The sequence below is a fragment of the Cetorhinus maximus genome, chromosome 9 (assembly GCF_964194155.1).
Source record: "Cetorhinus maximus chromosome 9, sCetMax3.hap1.1, whole genome shotgun sequence".
NCBI classification, from domain to species: domain Eukaryota; kingdom Metazoa; phylum Chordata; class Chondrichthyes; order Lamniformes; family Cetorhinidae; genus Cetorhinus; species Cetorhinus maximus.
In genome coordinates, this window is record NC_135887.1 from 23,955,150 (window position 1) to 23,972,493 (window position 17,344).

General features: G+C 48.2%; 1 protein-coding gene across 4 annotated transcripts in view; it reads left to right on the plus strand.

The window, feature by feature from the left end:
• Positions 1 to 4,088: 4,088 nt before the first annotated feature.
• Positions 4,089 to 17,344, plus strand: part of LOC144684468 (Na(+)/citrate cotransporter-like) — a 73,206-nt gene continuing 59,950 nt past the window's right edge. For 3 of the 4 annotated variants that reach the window (XM_078548278.1, XM_078548280.1, XM_078548281.1), the window contains exons 1-2: positions 4,089 to 4,494; positions 14,121 to 14,249. In XM_078548278.1, the coding sequence (XP_078404404.1) occupies positions 4,393 to 4,494; positions 14,121 to 14,249 (231 nt within the window). In that variant the 5' untranslated portion in view covers positions 4,089 to 4,392. Of the gene's footprint in view, positions 4,495 to 11,879; positions 11,982 to 14,120; positions 14,250 to 17,344 lie in introns of those variants that run through there. The other variant, XM_078548279.1, reaches the window with a different exon arrangement.

Sequence of the window (17,344 nt, forward strand, 5' to 3'; positions counted from 1 at the left end):
CACAGTTGGTTGCATGGGTGGACACATTTTGTCACTTTACAATCTGAAAATATATTCACTTTCACTGAAGGAGTCATTGACAGACTTCGGGAGTCCTCCCACTGCATCCCCCTCCGCCCCCACCCCCGCAACTAGCAGTTCAGCTGCACGCAACTGGCCCAGGAGTGATTCTGGAAGGGAGAAGTGTGTGTCTGGCAGGGCCTTTCGGAGCCTCGTGCAAGCATTCTCCCACACACGCTGGTCCTTCCTTCATCACGCTCACCTCAACGTCCTGAGCATTTTCAATGCTGCCTGCTGGGGTTCTCTTTCAGTTGTCCATCTGAGCTGACCTGCATCTCTGCCCACCACTGATCACACTCCCATGCAGCACCCAACAAAGCCCTCCCTTGTACATTCACCTGGACACCCCCCTCCTCCAGACTCCTTCCCCCCTTGGAACTCCTTCACCCACCCCTTTCCCAGAGTCCCGCCTTAGTCCTTCCCCCTTCCTGACTCCTTCCTCCACCCTTACTTCTTCCTCCAGCCTTACTCCTTCCCCTCTCCAGACTCCTTCCTCCCCCTGGGCTCTTTCCTCCTGCTGGACTCCTTCCCCACTTCGAACTTCTTCCCTTACACCTTCCTCCCCGCTTATACTTACCTCCCCAGTTGCTGTCTTCTTCCCAATACCTCCTCCTCCCCAGTACTCCCTCCCCCATCCTAGCCTCACACCCCACATCGCCCCCCAAATCACATCCCCCTCAACACCTTCATTCCCCGCTCCCAACCTCACCCCTTGATACACCTTCCTCTCCCAGTCGATCCAAGACTTTCCTTTCCCACCCCCCGCCGATACACCTTCCTCTCCCAAACACATCTGGGCCTTCCTCTCCACCTCCTCGATGACCATGCATTGTGAGCGGACCCTCAACGGTGAGCCATGTCCATGAGAATCCACCCAGCAATGGATGTTCCTCCAGGGTCCCATTGCTGTTGAGCTCCAGCATTTTCTGCTCCTCGGATGTCTGCAATGTGAGCAAGGTCCTGACTGTAAATCCCAACTTCTGCACGTCACACTTAACAAGGCGTGCTCTGCACTGGCGTGTTTTCCCGCTGACCAGGGCAGATGATCCAACATGGGGAGTTGATTCCGGCAGGATGGGCTTAAAATGATACACAAATGTGTTACAATGAGGTTCCCTACGTCCAATGTTAGGAAACACGGCCTGCCATTGATGGGCAGAGCAGACGATTGCAAACTGGTTTCACAACGTCGTGAATCCGATTTTTGGCCTTCTCGCCATATTGTCTGCTCACGCCCTCGAACACACCTGATGCCAGTGAGCATGGAAAATTCCACCCAATGTCTCTCTGCGGAGTGAAGCTCTTGAGGCTGTAACCCAGTTTGGTCACCCGATTCTTCCATTGTCCTTAGGCCTCATATCAATCCTGGCCAGAACCAGCAGCTCTGAACATCTGGTTAAAATGACCCAAAAAATGTAGATGGAGAGCAGGTAATCCAAAAACTGGGAAAGCAAGACTGATACGTGTCAGTTATAACATCAGCCACATGTTTCCTTTACTCCTAAAAATTGCTCGAGTTTTTGTAGATGATTCTGATAATTCTCATACTTTACCGACACTGATTGAGAAGTTCAGAAAATGAGCTCATAGCTTAGAGCGAGCTAGATTTCCATGAAGAAAGTAGAATCCACCACGGATTAGCATTGATAGCAGCAACTTCAAAGCAGTGGAACTGTTTACCTATCTAGGTAGCATTAACTCAAATGTGCCACTTTCGACAAGGACATAGACAATCTACTGTTCAAGACAAATGGCTCCTTTAGCCGTCTCTCGAAGATTGTCTGGCAAAACTGTTCACTACACACCTCTACCAAAACAGAAGTATACAGAGTGGCTGTCATCATTACCCTCTTATACAAATCACAATCAGGCATCCTGTACAGAAACCCAAAGCAACAAAAGTGCAAAGGTAGCCCATTGATCAGCTAACGTTGTTCCTGCCAATCTCTGATTACAATTTATTCGGCCCATTTCCATTGTTACTCCATTGAAGTTGGCTTTCCCCCAGTTAGTTATTCTTCCTCTGGATTGTTCTTTGTCCTTTTCTATGGTCAGGGTCAGGGTGCCCACACATCACATGAAGCCCCATCCAATTTTATTCAAACAAAACCCGACCTGGTGTAGCTCCAACTCTGAGTGTTTCCATCAACACAGTCTTCAATCCATCAGGAATATCAGATGGCAGGACGGCATCACAAACAACAAAGATCTCTGCAGTGCCAATCTGCCCAGCATTGAGTGCTTTCTGTTACAACAGCAATGATGCTGGGAAAGGCATGTGTATCACCTGAATGATTCCAGGAACACACAGGCAGTGTTTTATGGTGAACTGTGATCCAGTAAACAAGAACGACGTGCAACCCACAAACACTGCAAGGGGCAGCAGAAAAGACAGCTCTCTCTGGCTGACATGGACGAACAGTTGTGGGAACCGAAGGCTGCTGACAGGGACAGCTGGCACACAACAAACAGGAAGGTAACCTACAAGTTTGGATCAAACAGTCACGAGGCTGCTGAAGAAAGACACAGACAATGGAAGGAATCTACTGAGACCAGAGCAAATCAGGAGTTCCTGTATCCCAACTGCTCAAGAATCTGCAGATCAGGAAGTGACCTCTTCATTCATCAACGATCATGCCAACTACCACAGAGACAAGCCTTCCCAGGATCTTCACCTGCAAAGAATCTCGCCAACGTCATCAGCTAGCTCAGTCAGGGGCCAAGCGTGAGGAGTCAGTAAAGATATTTCCTTTTCAAAGTGGGGAGATATGTAAGAAATGGCCATCTAATAACCTTATTAAATCACAAGAAATTAATTGAATATTGTACAAATAACTTTTTCTCTCCTCTCCCTTTTTATGAAAAATCCTACAGCAGGCTGTCTTGCTGACAGACACAGAGCAGCATAGGCCTCTTATCTCTGTCAAGGACATGACTCTAGCACAGGTTCTGGTACAAGACACTCCAAAATTTTGTGACCCATTACTAAACCAACTAAAGTTCAACAGGATGTCCTAGCAAACAATAAGGCAAAAGCTGACTTCATGGGTGTCAGGTGGAATTTAAAAAAAAATTCAATCATGGGACGTGGGCATCACTGGCTAGACCAGCATTTCCTACCCATCCCTAATTGCCCTTGAGAAGGTGGTGCTTTCTTCAACCGCTGCAGTCCACAGTGCTGCCAGGAAGAGGGTTCCAGGACTTTGACCCAGTGACAGTGAGAGAATGACAAAATAGTTCCAAGTCAGGATGGTGCATGACTTGGAGGGAAACTTGCAGGCGGTAGTATTCTGATGCATCTGCTGCCCTTGTCCTTCTAGGTGGTAGAGGTTGTAGGTTTTGAAGGTGCTGTTGAAGGCTTGTATATGGTAAACACTGATGCCACTGGGTGCTGGTGGTGGAGGGAGTGTAATTATAATGTGGACAAAACCCCAAGTCGATGGTCTGGTGGGGATAATATACAACCTCCCAGTGTCACCTGGTGGCTGGGATTTTACAGGGATTCAGGGAGTGGGCTGAGAGGCACGGGGAGGCTGACAAATCAGGTTAGAGGGCTGGGGGTTGCTGCGCCCATTGCCTTCAGGCTGTTACGGGCATTTTCCCAGTGGCGAATGGCCCTCCCACCCAGAGGCCAATTGAAGCTTTAAGTAGCCAACTAAGAGTCTCTTCCTGACGCTGCAGGTATTTTACCAGAGGTGGGAGTGGGTCCTCTGACACGTTGGGAGACTGGCTGATGAACCATGGCGGCCTCCTTGTGGAGTGGTTGGGGTGGGGGTCCCTCCTGATTGGGCACTCATTTGCCCGTGGAACCCCCCCCCCCCCCCCATCCCCCACCTCAGGTGGAAAGAACCGTCTCCATGGTAACACCACCCAGCACTAACCAAACACACACCCTCTTCCCTCACCAAAGACGCCCCCTGTAGTTGCAATTCCTGAAGTGAGCACTGGCAGCGCTGCTGAGTCTGAAGGGCTGATTGGCTGACAGACTCTGGGGGCGGGGCCTCCGTCCTTAAAGTTACAGGCCACCCTCCCGGGGTGGGTAATGAATTACCTGCTACAGGTAAAATCCGGCTCGGGGTTCCTAGGAGATGCCGGTTGGGGCTTTGACCACACACCAGCCCCAACCCCCACCAGGCCGTTACTATCCTTGAACAGGGACCAGGAGACAGTTGGTTAATAATAACCAGAATAGGTTAACTTGGTCAGTGGATCACTGAGAGTTAAAACAAATCAACTTTTGGAGAAGTTATTATACTGGGATCTTGGAGCTAGTGATGGTTACTCGAGTGGATTGTCAGTAAGTGGAGAGGCTCCGGCCACTGACCATCCACAATGCTGTCCTGGCTCAGACCACTTCGTAACTACAGGGATCCTTTGCTGCTCGTTCTCCCTGTGATACTCTTCATGCCTTTACCCATTGTTGTTCGGACCACAGTAAGTTCCATTTCCACCTTGAAATACAGTTCAGAATATCTAACAATAGTTAGAAACAACTGTAAACTGTGCTTTATATTAAAACAACTTGCAATTTAAGACGGAAATCCAGAATGGCAGTGTGTGTGTGTGTGTGTGTGTGTGAAATCTCAGATTTTAGGAGCAGTTTGGAAAATGTGAAGGGATGTTTTTCTTGGAATATTTTTTGGGAATTGTAAAGTGCTGAAGGAGCTGAGTTTGGACTGGCTCGTTAACAGGAGGGACTCAATCTGTAAAACACTCTCTGCACTTTCAGCCGGAGAGTTCACAGGATCTCTCCCCCCACAGTCTCTCTCTGTGATCACTCTCCCCTGTGATCTCTTCCCCACTCTAACCCCCGACTGCCCCTGTCATCTTTGCCTCAATCTCCCATTGTCCCCTCCCCACCCCCGATGGGAAATCCCACTCCAGTGAAGATTGGGGTCAGTATTTCAGGGAGCGAGTGGTCACTCAGAAACAGATTCCCATGAGAGAAGGTGGAAACAATTAATATTGATCTCTTCACGTGTGAATTATTGAAATTTCTTTCAGAAAATAATATTTTGGGGTGCAGTATATGAGTTATTAGAGACCTGACATGTGCTCGGTGAACCTTGAGAGGAACAGGTGAGTTTGGATCTATATTTCCCGAATCTCTCCCCCACTGTGGGGGGTTTCCTCGCCTCATGTCCGGCTCTGCTGTAGACTCATTGATAGAGATTGGTCACTCTGATTGGTCAATTACTCTATTATCTTTGTACCAGCAGACTAGAGGCAGGTTTAGATGGTCTATGCTCCCATTGTCCAGTCATTTCTATGCTCTTGTTCATCTGCACAGATTATCCTCAATAACCTGGTATCTCTGCTGTCTATATACAGAGAGAGTGTCATTCTCTTCTGTGTTCTCGGATGTGGGTGGCCCTATCAAGGTAGCATTTACTGTCCATCACTAGTTGTCCCTGAGGGCATCAAGAGTCAAGGCAGTGTGAGATTGGGGTCACACGTAGGGTGACACCAGGGGCTCATTACTCTCCTTCCTTACAGGACGTTAGTAACCCCTTTGGGTCTGTTCAACAATCTGTCAGTTTCTATGATCAGAGTTTTATTCTTGGGATTAAAACTCCCTCCCATTTAATGCATCACTTAGCCAATGGGATTTCAATTTGCAGCCTCTGAACTGCTCGCCCAGTGTCACAACCACCAAGTCACTGGGCACTGCCAATGACCCAATTGGCTGCCTGGCACTGATTGGCCTGTTCCACTTCTAGGAAAGGAGGGGTGGGGGCAACGGGCAATTTATTTTTGTGGGATGGAGGGACTTGTCTACAACAAAGGTTGGTTCTTGCAGTGTGAGTGTACTCATTGCAACTTGACTTCTGTTTCCTCAACTTTCCCATCAGTGTCCTGTCCGGACTCCCACATTCCACCCTCCATACGCTTGAGCTCATTGAAAACTCTGCTGTCCCTGTCTTAACTCCCAGGAAGTCCTGTTACCCTGTCACCCTGTGGTCGCTGACCTAGTGGCTCCTGGTTTGGCAATGCCAGGAACAGCATCGGGCATGTGTAAAAATGGGAATTATTCAAGGTACAATCCACAGGGGGAATGGACCAGGATGCCCATACATCACATGAAGCCCTCACCCAATTTTGACTGAACAGAATCAGACCTGGGATAGCTCCTACACTGAGTGTTGCTCCAACAGACGAGGAGTTATTTGTGTTGCTGTGATGTTAGGAATTAGGAAAGCCAGCCTGTGGCTTCATGCTGGATCCAGAGTCACCCACCTGTGACATAAGTGTCCAGGGATGAAGAGAAAAGAGCATAAAATATGTGTGATTTCAACTGGGAACATTCTGCATTACAACCAACGCCAGCACAGTGAAATATTGCAATACCTTATGTGCCATTCCTGAGCCTTCTGTTTGAAGCTCACCCAAACCACGATGATAGGGAGCTATGTCCTGCTCCCCACACCAACACATCACATCACAGAACTGAGAATCAATGTCTCTCTGCAGAGTGAAGCTCTTGAGGCTGTAACCCAGTTTGGCCACCCGATTCTCCCATTGTCCTTTGTAAGCCTCATATCAACCTTGGCCAGAACCAGCACCTCTGAATATCTGGTTAAAATGACCCGAAAAATTGCAGGAATATTGTCAGGGCCCATAGCCTTTGCAGTATCCAGTGCCTTCAGCCATTTCTCGATATCACCTGGAGTGAATCGAATTGGCTGAAGACTGGCATCTGTGATGCTGTGGATCTCTGGAGTTGGCTGAGATGGATCATCCACTCGGCACTTCAAGCTGAAGATTGCTGCACATGCTCACCTTTTGCACTGATGTGCTGGGCTCCTCCATCATTGAGGATGGAGATGCTTGTGATGGCTCCTCCTCCAGTGAGTTGTTTAATTGTCCACCACCATTCACGAACTTACAAACAAGGAGCAGGAGTAGGCCATTCAGCCCTCGAGCCTGCTCCACCATTTAATAAGATCATGGCTGGTCTGATAGTAGCTTGAAATCTGCATTATACCTACTGCCGATAACCTATCACCCCCTTGCTCATCAAGAATCTGTCCAACTCTGCCTTAAAAATATTCAAAGACTCTGCTTCCACCACCTTTTCAGGAAAAGAGTTCCAAAGACTCACGACCCTCTGAGTGAAAAAAATTTCACCTCATCTCTGTTTTAAATGGACGACCTCTTATTTTTAAACAGTGGCTCCTAGTTCTAGATTCTCCCACGAGAGGAAACATCTTCTCCACATCCATCCTGTCAAGTCCCTCAGGATCTTGCATGTTTCAATCAAGTCACCTCTTGCTCTTCTAAACTCCAGGGGATACAAGCCTAGTCTGTCCATCCTTTCCTCATAAGACAACCCACCCATTCCAGGTATTAGACTGGTATATCTTCTCTGAACTGGACGTGACAGGACTGCAGAGCTTGGATCAATCTGTTCGTTGTGGAATCGCTTAGCTCTGTCTATCACTTGCTGCTTATGCTGTTTGGCACACAAGCAGTCCCAATGTTGTAGCTTCACCAGGTTGACACCTCATTTTTAGGTATGTCTGGTGCTGCTCCTGGCATGCCCTCCTGCACTCTTCATTGCATCATTTTCACATGGTCCATCTCTGACACTTCCCTTCCCTTCCTTGACCTCTCTGTCTCTATTTCTGGTGATAGGCTGTCCACCAATATTCATTACAAGCCTACCGACTCCCACAGCTACCTCGACTACAGCTCCTCACACCCCGCTTCCTGTAAGGACTCCATCCCAATCTCTCAGTTCCTTCACCTCCGTCGCATCTGTTCTGATGATGCCACTTTCAAAAACAGTTCCTCTGACATGTCTTCCTTCTTCATTAACCGAGGTTTTCCACCCACGGTGGTTGACAGGGCCCTCAACCGTGTCCGGCCCATCTCCCGCGCATCTGCCTCACACCTTCCTCTCCCTCCCAGAACCATGATAGGGTCCCCCCTTGTTCTCACATCACCCCACTAGCCTCCGCATTCAAAGGATCATCCTCCGCCATTTCCGCCAACTCCAGCATGATGCCACCACCAAACACATCTTCCCTTCAACCCCCCTGGCAGCATTCCGCAGGGATTGTTCCCTCCGGGACACCCTGGTCCACTCCTCCATCACCTCCTACACCTCAACCCCCTCACATACAACCACAGAAGGTGCAACACCTGCCCCTATACTTCCCCTCTCCTCACCGTCCAAGGGCCCAAACACTCCTTTCAAGTGAAGCAGCATTTCACTTGCACTTCCCTCAATTTAGTCTACTGCATTCGTTGTTCCCAATGCGGTTTCCTCTACATTGGAGAGACCAAACGCAGACTGGGTGACTGCTTTGCAGAACACCTTTGGTCTGTCCGCAAGCATGACCCAGACCTCCCTGTCGCTTACCATTTCAACACTCCACCCTGCTCTCATGCCCACATGTCCGTCCTTGGTCTGCTGCATTGTTCCAGTGAAGCTCAACGCAAACTGGAGGAACAGCACCTCATCTTCCGACTAGGCACTTTACAGCCTTCCAGTGTGAATATTGAGTTCAACAATTTTAGATCATGAACTCTCTCCTCCATCCTCACTCCCTTTCCAACACCCCCTTTTTTTTCCAATAATTTATACAGATTTTTCTTTTCCCACCTATTTCCATTATCTTTAAATGTATTTCCAACCATTGTTTTATCTCTACCTTTTAACCTATTTCGATCCCTTCCCTTCACCCCACCCCTTGCTTGTCCTGCTTTCTGTCCTTAATTAGTACATTCCTTAGAAAATATCACCACCTTCAACACCTCTTTGTCCTTTTGTCTATGACACCTTTTGGCTATCTCCACCTATCGCTGGCCCTCTATCCAGCTCTACTTGTCCCACCCCACCCCCCACCCCTTAAACCAGCTTATATTTCACCTCTTTTCTATTTTTACTTAGTTCTGTTGAAGAGTCATACGCACTCGAAACGTTAACTGTGTTCCTCTTCGCAGTTGCTGCCAGACCTGTTGAGTTTTTCCAGGTATTTTTATTTTTGTTTTGGATTTCCAGCATCTGCAGTTTTTTTGCTTTTATTTTGATCCCTGGCTTGATGGTAATGGTAGAGTGGGGGATATGCAGGGCCATGAGGTTACAGATTGTGGTCGAGTACAATTCTGCTGCTGCTGATGTCTCACAGCGCCTCATGGTTGCCCAGTGTTAAGTTGCTAGATCTGTTTGAAATCTATCCCATTTAGCATGGTGATGGTGCCACACAACATGATGGAGGGTATCCTCAGTGTGAAGAAGGGACTTGGTCTCCAGAAGGAATTTGCAGTGGTCACTCCTATCTACCAATACTGTCAGGGACTGATTCATCTGCGGCAGGCAGGTTGGTGAGGATGAGGTTGTTTCCCTTTTATTGGTTCCCTCACCACCTGCTACAGACTCAGTCTAGCATCTATGTTGTTTAGGTCTTGGCCAACTCGGTCAGTGGTGGTGCTACTGAGCCACTCTTAGTGATGGGCATTGAACTCCCCCACCCAGAGTACATTCTGCATCCTTGCCACCCTCGGTGCTTCCTCCAAGTGGTGTTCAACATGGAGGAGCATTGATTCATCAGCTGAGCGGGAGTAGTACATGGTAATCAGCAGGAGGTTTCCTTGCCCATGTTTGACCTGCTGCCATGAGACTTCATGGGGTCCAGAGTTGATATTGAGGACTCCCAGGGCAACTCCATCCTGACTGTATACCACTGTGATGCCACCTCTGTTGGGTCTGTCCTGCCAGTGGGACAGGACATACCCAGGGGTGGTAATGATGGTGTCTGGGACATGATCTGTAGGATATGATTCTGTAGGTCTGACTATGTTAGGCTGTTGCTTGACTAGTCTGTGAAACCCAATCTCCCAATTTTTTAACAAACCCCCAGGTGTTAGTTAGTAAGGAGGACTCAACAGGGCTGAGTTTGCCATTGTCGTTTCCGGTACCTGGGTCGATGGTGGGTGGTCTGTCCGGTTTCATTCCTGTTAGACTTTCTAGCGGTTTGATACAAGGAGTAGCTTGCTAGGCCATTTCAAAAGGCAGTTAAGAGTCAACCACACTGCTGTGGGTCTGGAATCATATATACGCCAGACCAGGTAAGGATGGCAGATTTACTTCCCTACAGGGCATTAGTGAACCAGATGGGTTTTTAAGACAATCGACAGTGGTTTTGTGGTCATCATCTGACTTTTAATTCCTGATTTTTATTGAATTCAAATTTCACCAACCGCTGTAGTAGGATTCAAACCCAGGTCCCTGGAGCATTACCCCAGGTCTCTGGATTGCTAGTCTAGTGACAATATGACTACGCCACCGCCTCCCCCCAATAAGGATATTTCCTTCTCAAGGTGGGGAGATCTGTAAGAAATGGCTGTCTAATAACCTTATAAAATCATAAGAAATTAATTGAATACTATGGAAATAACTCTCTCCTCTCTTGTATTATAGAAAATCCTACAGCAGGCTGTCTTGCTGACAGTCACAGGACAGCATTGGCCTCATATCTCTGTCAAGGACATGACTCGAGCACAGGTTCTGGTACAAGACATTCCAAAATCCTGATAAGGCAGGATTTGGTGACCTATTACTAAACCAACTGTCCAAGGAAAAGTTAAACAGGATGTCCTAGCGAACAATAAGACACAAGTTGGTTTCATGGGCATTGGAGTGAATTTTTAAAAAAATATTCATTCATGGGATATGGGCATTGCTAGCAGGACTAGCATTTTTTGCCCACCCGAATTATCCTTAGGAAGACGGTGGTGAGCTGCCTTGTTGAACTGCTGCAGTCCATGTGGTATAGGTACACCCACAGTGCAGTTAAGGAGGGAGTTCCAGGATTTTGACCCAGTGGCAGTGAAGGAACGGCGGTAGTATTCTGATGCATCTGCTGCCCTTGTCCTTCTAGATGGTAGAGGTTGTAGGTTTTGAAGGTGCTGTCGAAGGAGCTGTATATAGGGAAAACACTGATGCCACTGGGTGCTGGTAGTGGAGGGAGTGTAATTATAATGTGGTCAAAACCCCAAATCGATGGTCTGGTGGGGATAATATACAACCTCCCAGTGTCACCTGGTGGCTGGGATTTTACAGGGATTCAGGGAGTGGGCTGAGAGGCACGGGGAGGCTGACAAATCAGATGAGAGGGCTGGGGGTTGCTGCGCCCATTGCCTTCAGGCTGTTACGGGCATTTTCTCAGCGGCGAATGGCCCTCCCACCCAGAGGCCAATTGAAGCTTTAAGTAGCCAACTAAGAGTCCCTTCCTGTCGCTGCAGGTATTTTACCAGAGGTGGGAGTGGGTCCTCTGACATGTGGGGAGACTGCCTGATGAACCGTGGCGGCCTCCTTGTGGAGTGGTTGGGGTCCCTTCTGATTGGGCACTCGTTTGCCCGTGGAACCCCCCCCCCCCACCCCCAACCAAATCCCCACCTCAGGTAGAAAGGGCTATCTCCACGGTAACACCACCCAGCACTAACCAAACACACACCCCCCACTAACCAAACACACACCCCCCACCTTCCCTCACTGGCCCCATCCCCTTCAGTTCCCGTAGTGGCCACCGGAGGCGCTGCTGAGATTTAAGTGTTGATTGGCTGATAGCCCCTGGGGGCGGTGCCTCCGCCTTTAGTGGGACAGGCCACTCTCCCGGGTGACGAAGCCACTGTGACGCCGGGAGGCAGTTGGTTAATAATAACCAGAATAGGTTAAACTGGTCAGTGGATCACTGAGAGTTAAAACAGATGAACTTTTGGAGGGGTTCAAATCCTGGGATCTTGGGAGCTAGTGATGGTCACTCGAGTGGATTGTCAGTAAGGGGAGAGGCTCCGGCCACTGACCATCCACAATGCAGTCCTGGCTCAAACTACTTCGTAACTACAGGGATCCTTTGCTGCTCGTTCTCCCTGTGATACTCTTCATGCCTTTACCCATTGTTGTTCGGACCCCAGTAAGTTCCATTTCCACCTTGAAATACAGTTCAGAATATCTAACAATAGTTAGAAACAACTGTAAACTGTGCTTTATATTAAAACAACTTGCAATTTAAGACGGAAATCCAGAATGGCAGTGTGTGTGTGTGTGTGTGTGTGTGTGAAATCTCAGATTTTAGGAGCAGTTTGGAAAATGTGAAGGGATGTTTTTCTTGGAATATTTTTTGGGAATTGTAAAAGTGCTGAAGGAGCTGAGCGTTGGACTGGCTCGTTAACAGGAGGGACTCAATCTGTAAAACACTCTCTGCACTTTCAGCCGGAGAGTTCACAGGATCTCTCTCCCCCGACCCCCGCACCCACGGTCTGTGTTTTTGGGGCTGCCTGGTACAGACTGGCCTGTTCCACCTATAGGAGAAGAGGAGTGGGAGCAACGGGCACAAAACAAAAACAAAAACACCTGGAAAAACTCAGCAGGTCTGGCAGCATCTGCGGAGAGGAACGCAGTTGACGTTTCGAGTCCGAATGACCCTTCAACAGAACTAAGTAAAAATAGAAGAGAGGTGAAATATAAGCTGGTTTAAGTGGAGGGTGGGACAAGTAGAGCTGGATAGAGGATCAGTGATAGGTGGAGATAACCAAAAGATGTCACAGACAAAAGGACAAAAAGGTGTTGAAGGTGGTGATATTATCTAAAGGAATGTGCTAATTAAGGGTAGAAAGCAGGCAATGGGCAATTTATTTTTGTAGGTTACAATCATGCGAACATGGAGCAGGAGTCGGCCACTCGGCCCCTCGAGCCTGCTCTGCCATTCAATAAGATCATGGCTGACCTGATTGTAAACTCAAGCCCACATTCCCACCTACCCCCGATAACCTTTCACCCCCTTGTTAATCAAGAATCTATCTAGCTTTTCCTTAAAAATATTCAAAGACTCTGCTACCACTGCCTTTTGTGGATGATTTCCAAAGACTCACAACACTCTGAGAGAAATAATTTCTCACCTCTGTCTTAAACGTGTGACCCCCTATTTTTAAAACGTGACCCCTAGTTCTGGATTCTCCCACATCCTCTGCACATCCACCTCAGGATCTTAAAGGTTTTGATCAAGTCACCTCTCACTCTTCTAAACTCCAGCGGATACAAGCCTAACCTGTCTAACCTTTCCTCATGAGACAACCCACCCATTCCTGGTATTAGCCCAGTAAACCTTCACTGAACCGCTGCTAACACATTTACATCTTTCCCTAAGTAAGGAGACCAGTATTGTACACAGTACTGCAGATGTGGTCTCACCAATGCCCTGCATAACTGAAGCATAAGCTCCTTATTGATTACAAAGCATAAGCTTTGTAATCAATTCCCCTCACAATAAACCATAACATACTATTAGCTTTCCTAATTACTTGCTGTACCTGCATACTAGCCTTTTGTGATTCAGGCACTAGGACACCGAAAAGGCTGGTATGCAGGTGCAGCAAGTAATTAGGAATTACAAGGGTTGGTTCTTGTAGTGTGAGTGTACTCATTACAACTTGACTTCTATTTCCTCAACTTTCCCATCGGTCTCCTGTCCGGACTCCCACATTCCACCCTCCATACGCTTGAGCTCATCGAAAACTCTGCTACCCTTGTCTTAACTCCCAGCAAGTCCTGTTACCCTGTCACCCCTGTGCCTACTGACCTATATTGGCTCCTTGTTCGGCAATGCCTTGATTTTAAAATTTTCATCCTTGTTTTCAAACCCCTCCCTGGCCTTGCCCCTCCCTCTCTCTGTAATCACCTCCAGCCCTACAGCCCACTGAGATCTCTGTGCTCCACTAATCCCGGCCTCTTGAGCATCTCCAATTTCTATCGCCCCCATTGGTGGCCGTGCCTTCAGCTGCCTGGTCCCTAAGCTCTGGAACTCCCTCCCTAAATCTCTCCTCCCTCTACCTGTCTCTCCTCCCTTGAGAAGTTCCTTAAAGTTCTTTGACCAAGCTTCTGCCCACTTCTCCTAACATCTCATGTGATTTGGTGTCAACTTCTGTACGGGAATGTTCCTGTGAAGCACCTTGGACAGTTCATTACGTTAAAGGTGCTATATAAATATAAGTTGTTGTTGTTGTCACTACTAAGGGTTTCCTCCTGATCTGACTTTTGTTTCCCCCTCCAACAGGAAGCCTATTGCGCATATATTGTCCTTCTGATGGCTGTGTATTGGTGCACTGAAGTCATCCCCCTGGCTATCACATCCTTCCTGCCCATTTTACTTTTCCCAACGTTTGGAATCATGACGTCCAGAGCAGTAAGTTTCAGAAATAACACTGTTGTCCCCGAAATCACTTCTGTTAACCTGAGCAGACCAGCATATCAGTGCAAAAGATAAGGCTGAAGCATTTGCTACAATCTTCAGCCAGAAGTGCTGAGTGGATGATCCATTTCGGCCTCCTCCGGAGGTCCCCAGCATTACAGATGCCAGTATTCAGCCAATTCAATTCACTCCATGTGATATCAAGAAATGGCTGAAGGCACTGGATACTGCAAAGGCTATGGGCCCTGACAATATTCCGGCAATATTACTGAAGACTTGTGCTTCAGAACTTGCTACGCCCCTAGACAAGATGTTCCAGTACAGCCACAACACTGGCATCTACTCGGCTATGTGGAAAGTAGTCCAGGTATGTCCTTACACAAAAAGCAGGACAAATCCAACCCGGCCAATTACCGCCCCATCAGCCTACTCTCGATCATCAGTAAACTAATGGAAGGGGTCATCAATAGTGCTATCAAGCGGCACTTGCTTAGCAATAACCTGCTCACTGAAGCCCAGTTTGGGTTCCACCAGGGCCACTCAGCTCCTGACCTCATTACAGCCTTGGTTCAAACATGGACAAAAGAGCTGAACTCCCGAGTTGAGGTGAGCGTGACTGCCCTTGACATCAAGGCGGCATTTGACAGAGTGTGGCATCAAGGAGCCCTAGCAAAACTGGAGTCAGTGGGAATCAGGGGGAAAATTCTCCACTGGTTGGAGTCATACCTAACACGAAGGAAGATGGTTGTGGTAGTTGGAGGTCAGTCATCTCAGCTCCAGGACATTACTGCAGGAGTTCTTCAAGGTAGTGTCCTTGGCACAACCATCTTCAGCTGCTTCATCAATGACCTTCCTTCCATCATAAGGTCAGAAGTGGGGATGTTCACTGAAGATTGCATAATGTTCAGCACCATTCACGATTCCTCAGATACTGAAGCAGTCCATGTCCAAATGCAGCAAGACCTGGACAATATTCAGGCTTGGGCTTCCAAGTGGCAAGTAACATTCACGCCACACAAATGCCAGGGAATTACCATCTTCAACAAGAAAGAATCTAACCATCGCCCCTTGATGTTCAATGGCATTACCATTACTGAATCCCCCACTATCAGCATCCTGGGAATTACCATTGACCAGAAACTGAACTGGACTAGCCATATAAATACTGTGGCTACAAGACCAGGTCAGAGGCTAGGAATCCTGCAGTGGGTAGCTCACCTCCTGACTCCCCAAAGCCTGTCCACCATCTACAAGGCACAAGTCAGGAGTGTGATGGAAAACTCCCCATTTGACTGGATGAGTGCAGCTCCCACAACACTCAAGAAGGTTGACACTCTCCAGGACAAAAGCAGCCTGCTTGATTGGCCCCACATCAACAAACATTCACTCCCTCCACCACCGACGTACAGGAGCAGTAGTGTGTACCATCTACAAGATGCACTGTAGGAATTCACTTAGGCTCCCTAGACAGCACCTTCCAAACCCACGACCAATACCATCTAGAAGGACAAGGGCAGCAGATAAATGGGAACACCACCACCTGGAAGTTCCCCTCCAAGTCACTCACCATCCTGACTTGGAAATATATCGCCGTTCCTTCACTGTCGCTGGGTCAAAATTTTGGAACTCCCCTCTCTAACAGCACTATGGGTGTACCTACACCACAGGGACTGTATTGGTTCAAGAAGGCAGCTCACCACCAGCTTCTCAAGGGCAATTAGGGATGGGCAATAAATGTTGGCCCAGCCAGCAAAGTCCACATCCTGTGAATAAATTTTTTAAAAATGAAACTTTAAAGAGAAACAAGATTATAACGATATAATCATCATCCGCCCCTTGAACATTGATGATAAAGTGACTCCTCTGGCTGGCAATTCGTTAGTTTATGCCCAGTAACCTATAATACAACATGGGATTGACCATGTTATCTCAATGAGCTGGTACCTTTCCCAAACTGTCCAAAAAAAAGTTTACAACCAATCAGCAGGGTTTCTCTAGGGCACTGTTCGATGCCAACCTTCTAATACCATTCACTAGCTAGAGGCACAGAGCCCACTAGCCCCAGTGTGAATGGAGATCACTGACCATAACCCACTGGCCCCAATGTGAATGGAGATCACTGACCATAGCCCACTGTTCCCAGTGTGAATGGAGGTCACTGACCACAACCCACTGGCCCCAGTGTGAATGGGGATCACTGACCATAACCCACTGGCCCCAGTGTGAATGGAGGTCACTGACCACAACCCACTGTTCCCAGTGTGAATGGAGATCACTGACCACAACCCACTGGCCCCAGTGTGAATGGGGATCACTGACAATAACCCACTATTCCCAGTGTGAATGTAGATCACTGACCATAACCCACTGTTCCCAGTGTGAATGTAGATCACTGACCATAACCCACTGTTCCCAGTGTGAATGGAGGTCACTGACCATAACCCACTGGCCCCAATGTGAATGGGGATCACTGACCATAACCCACTGTTCCCAGTGTGAATGTAGATCACTGACTATAACCCACTGGCCCTAATGTGAATGGGGATCACTGACCATAACCCACTGTTCCCAGTGTGAATGGGGATCACTGACAATAACCCACTGTTCCCAGTGTGAACGGGGATCACTGACAATAACCCACTGTTCCCAGTGTGAATGGGGATCACTGACAATAACCCACTGTTCCCAGTGTGAATGGGGATCACTGACTATAACCCACTGGCCCCAGTGTGAATGGGGATCACTGACAATAACCCACTGGCCCCAGTGTGAATGGGGATCACTGACAATAACCCACTGGCCCCAGTGTGAATGGGGATCACTGACAATAACCCACTGGCCCCAGTGTGAATGGGGATCACTGACAATAACCCACTGTTCCCAGTGTGAATGGAGTTCACTGACTATAACCCACTGGCCCCAGTGTGAATGGGGATCACTGACAATAACCCACTGGCCCCAGTGTGAATGGGGATCACTGACAATAACTCACTGGCCCCAGTGTGAATGGGGATCACTGACAATAACCCACTGGCCCCAGTGTGAATGGGGATCACTGACAATAACCCACTGGCCCCAGTGTGAATGGG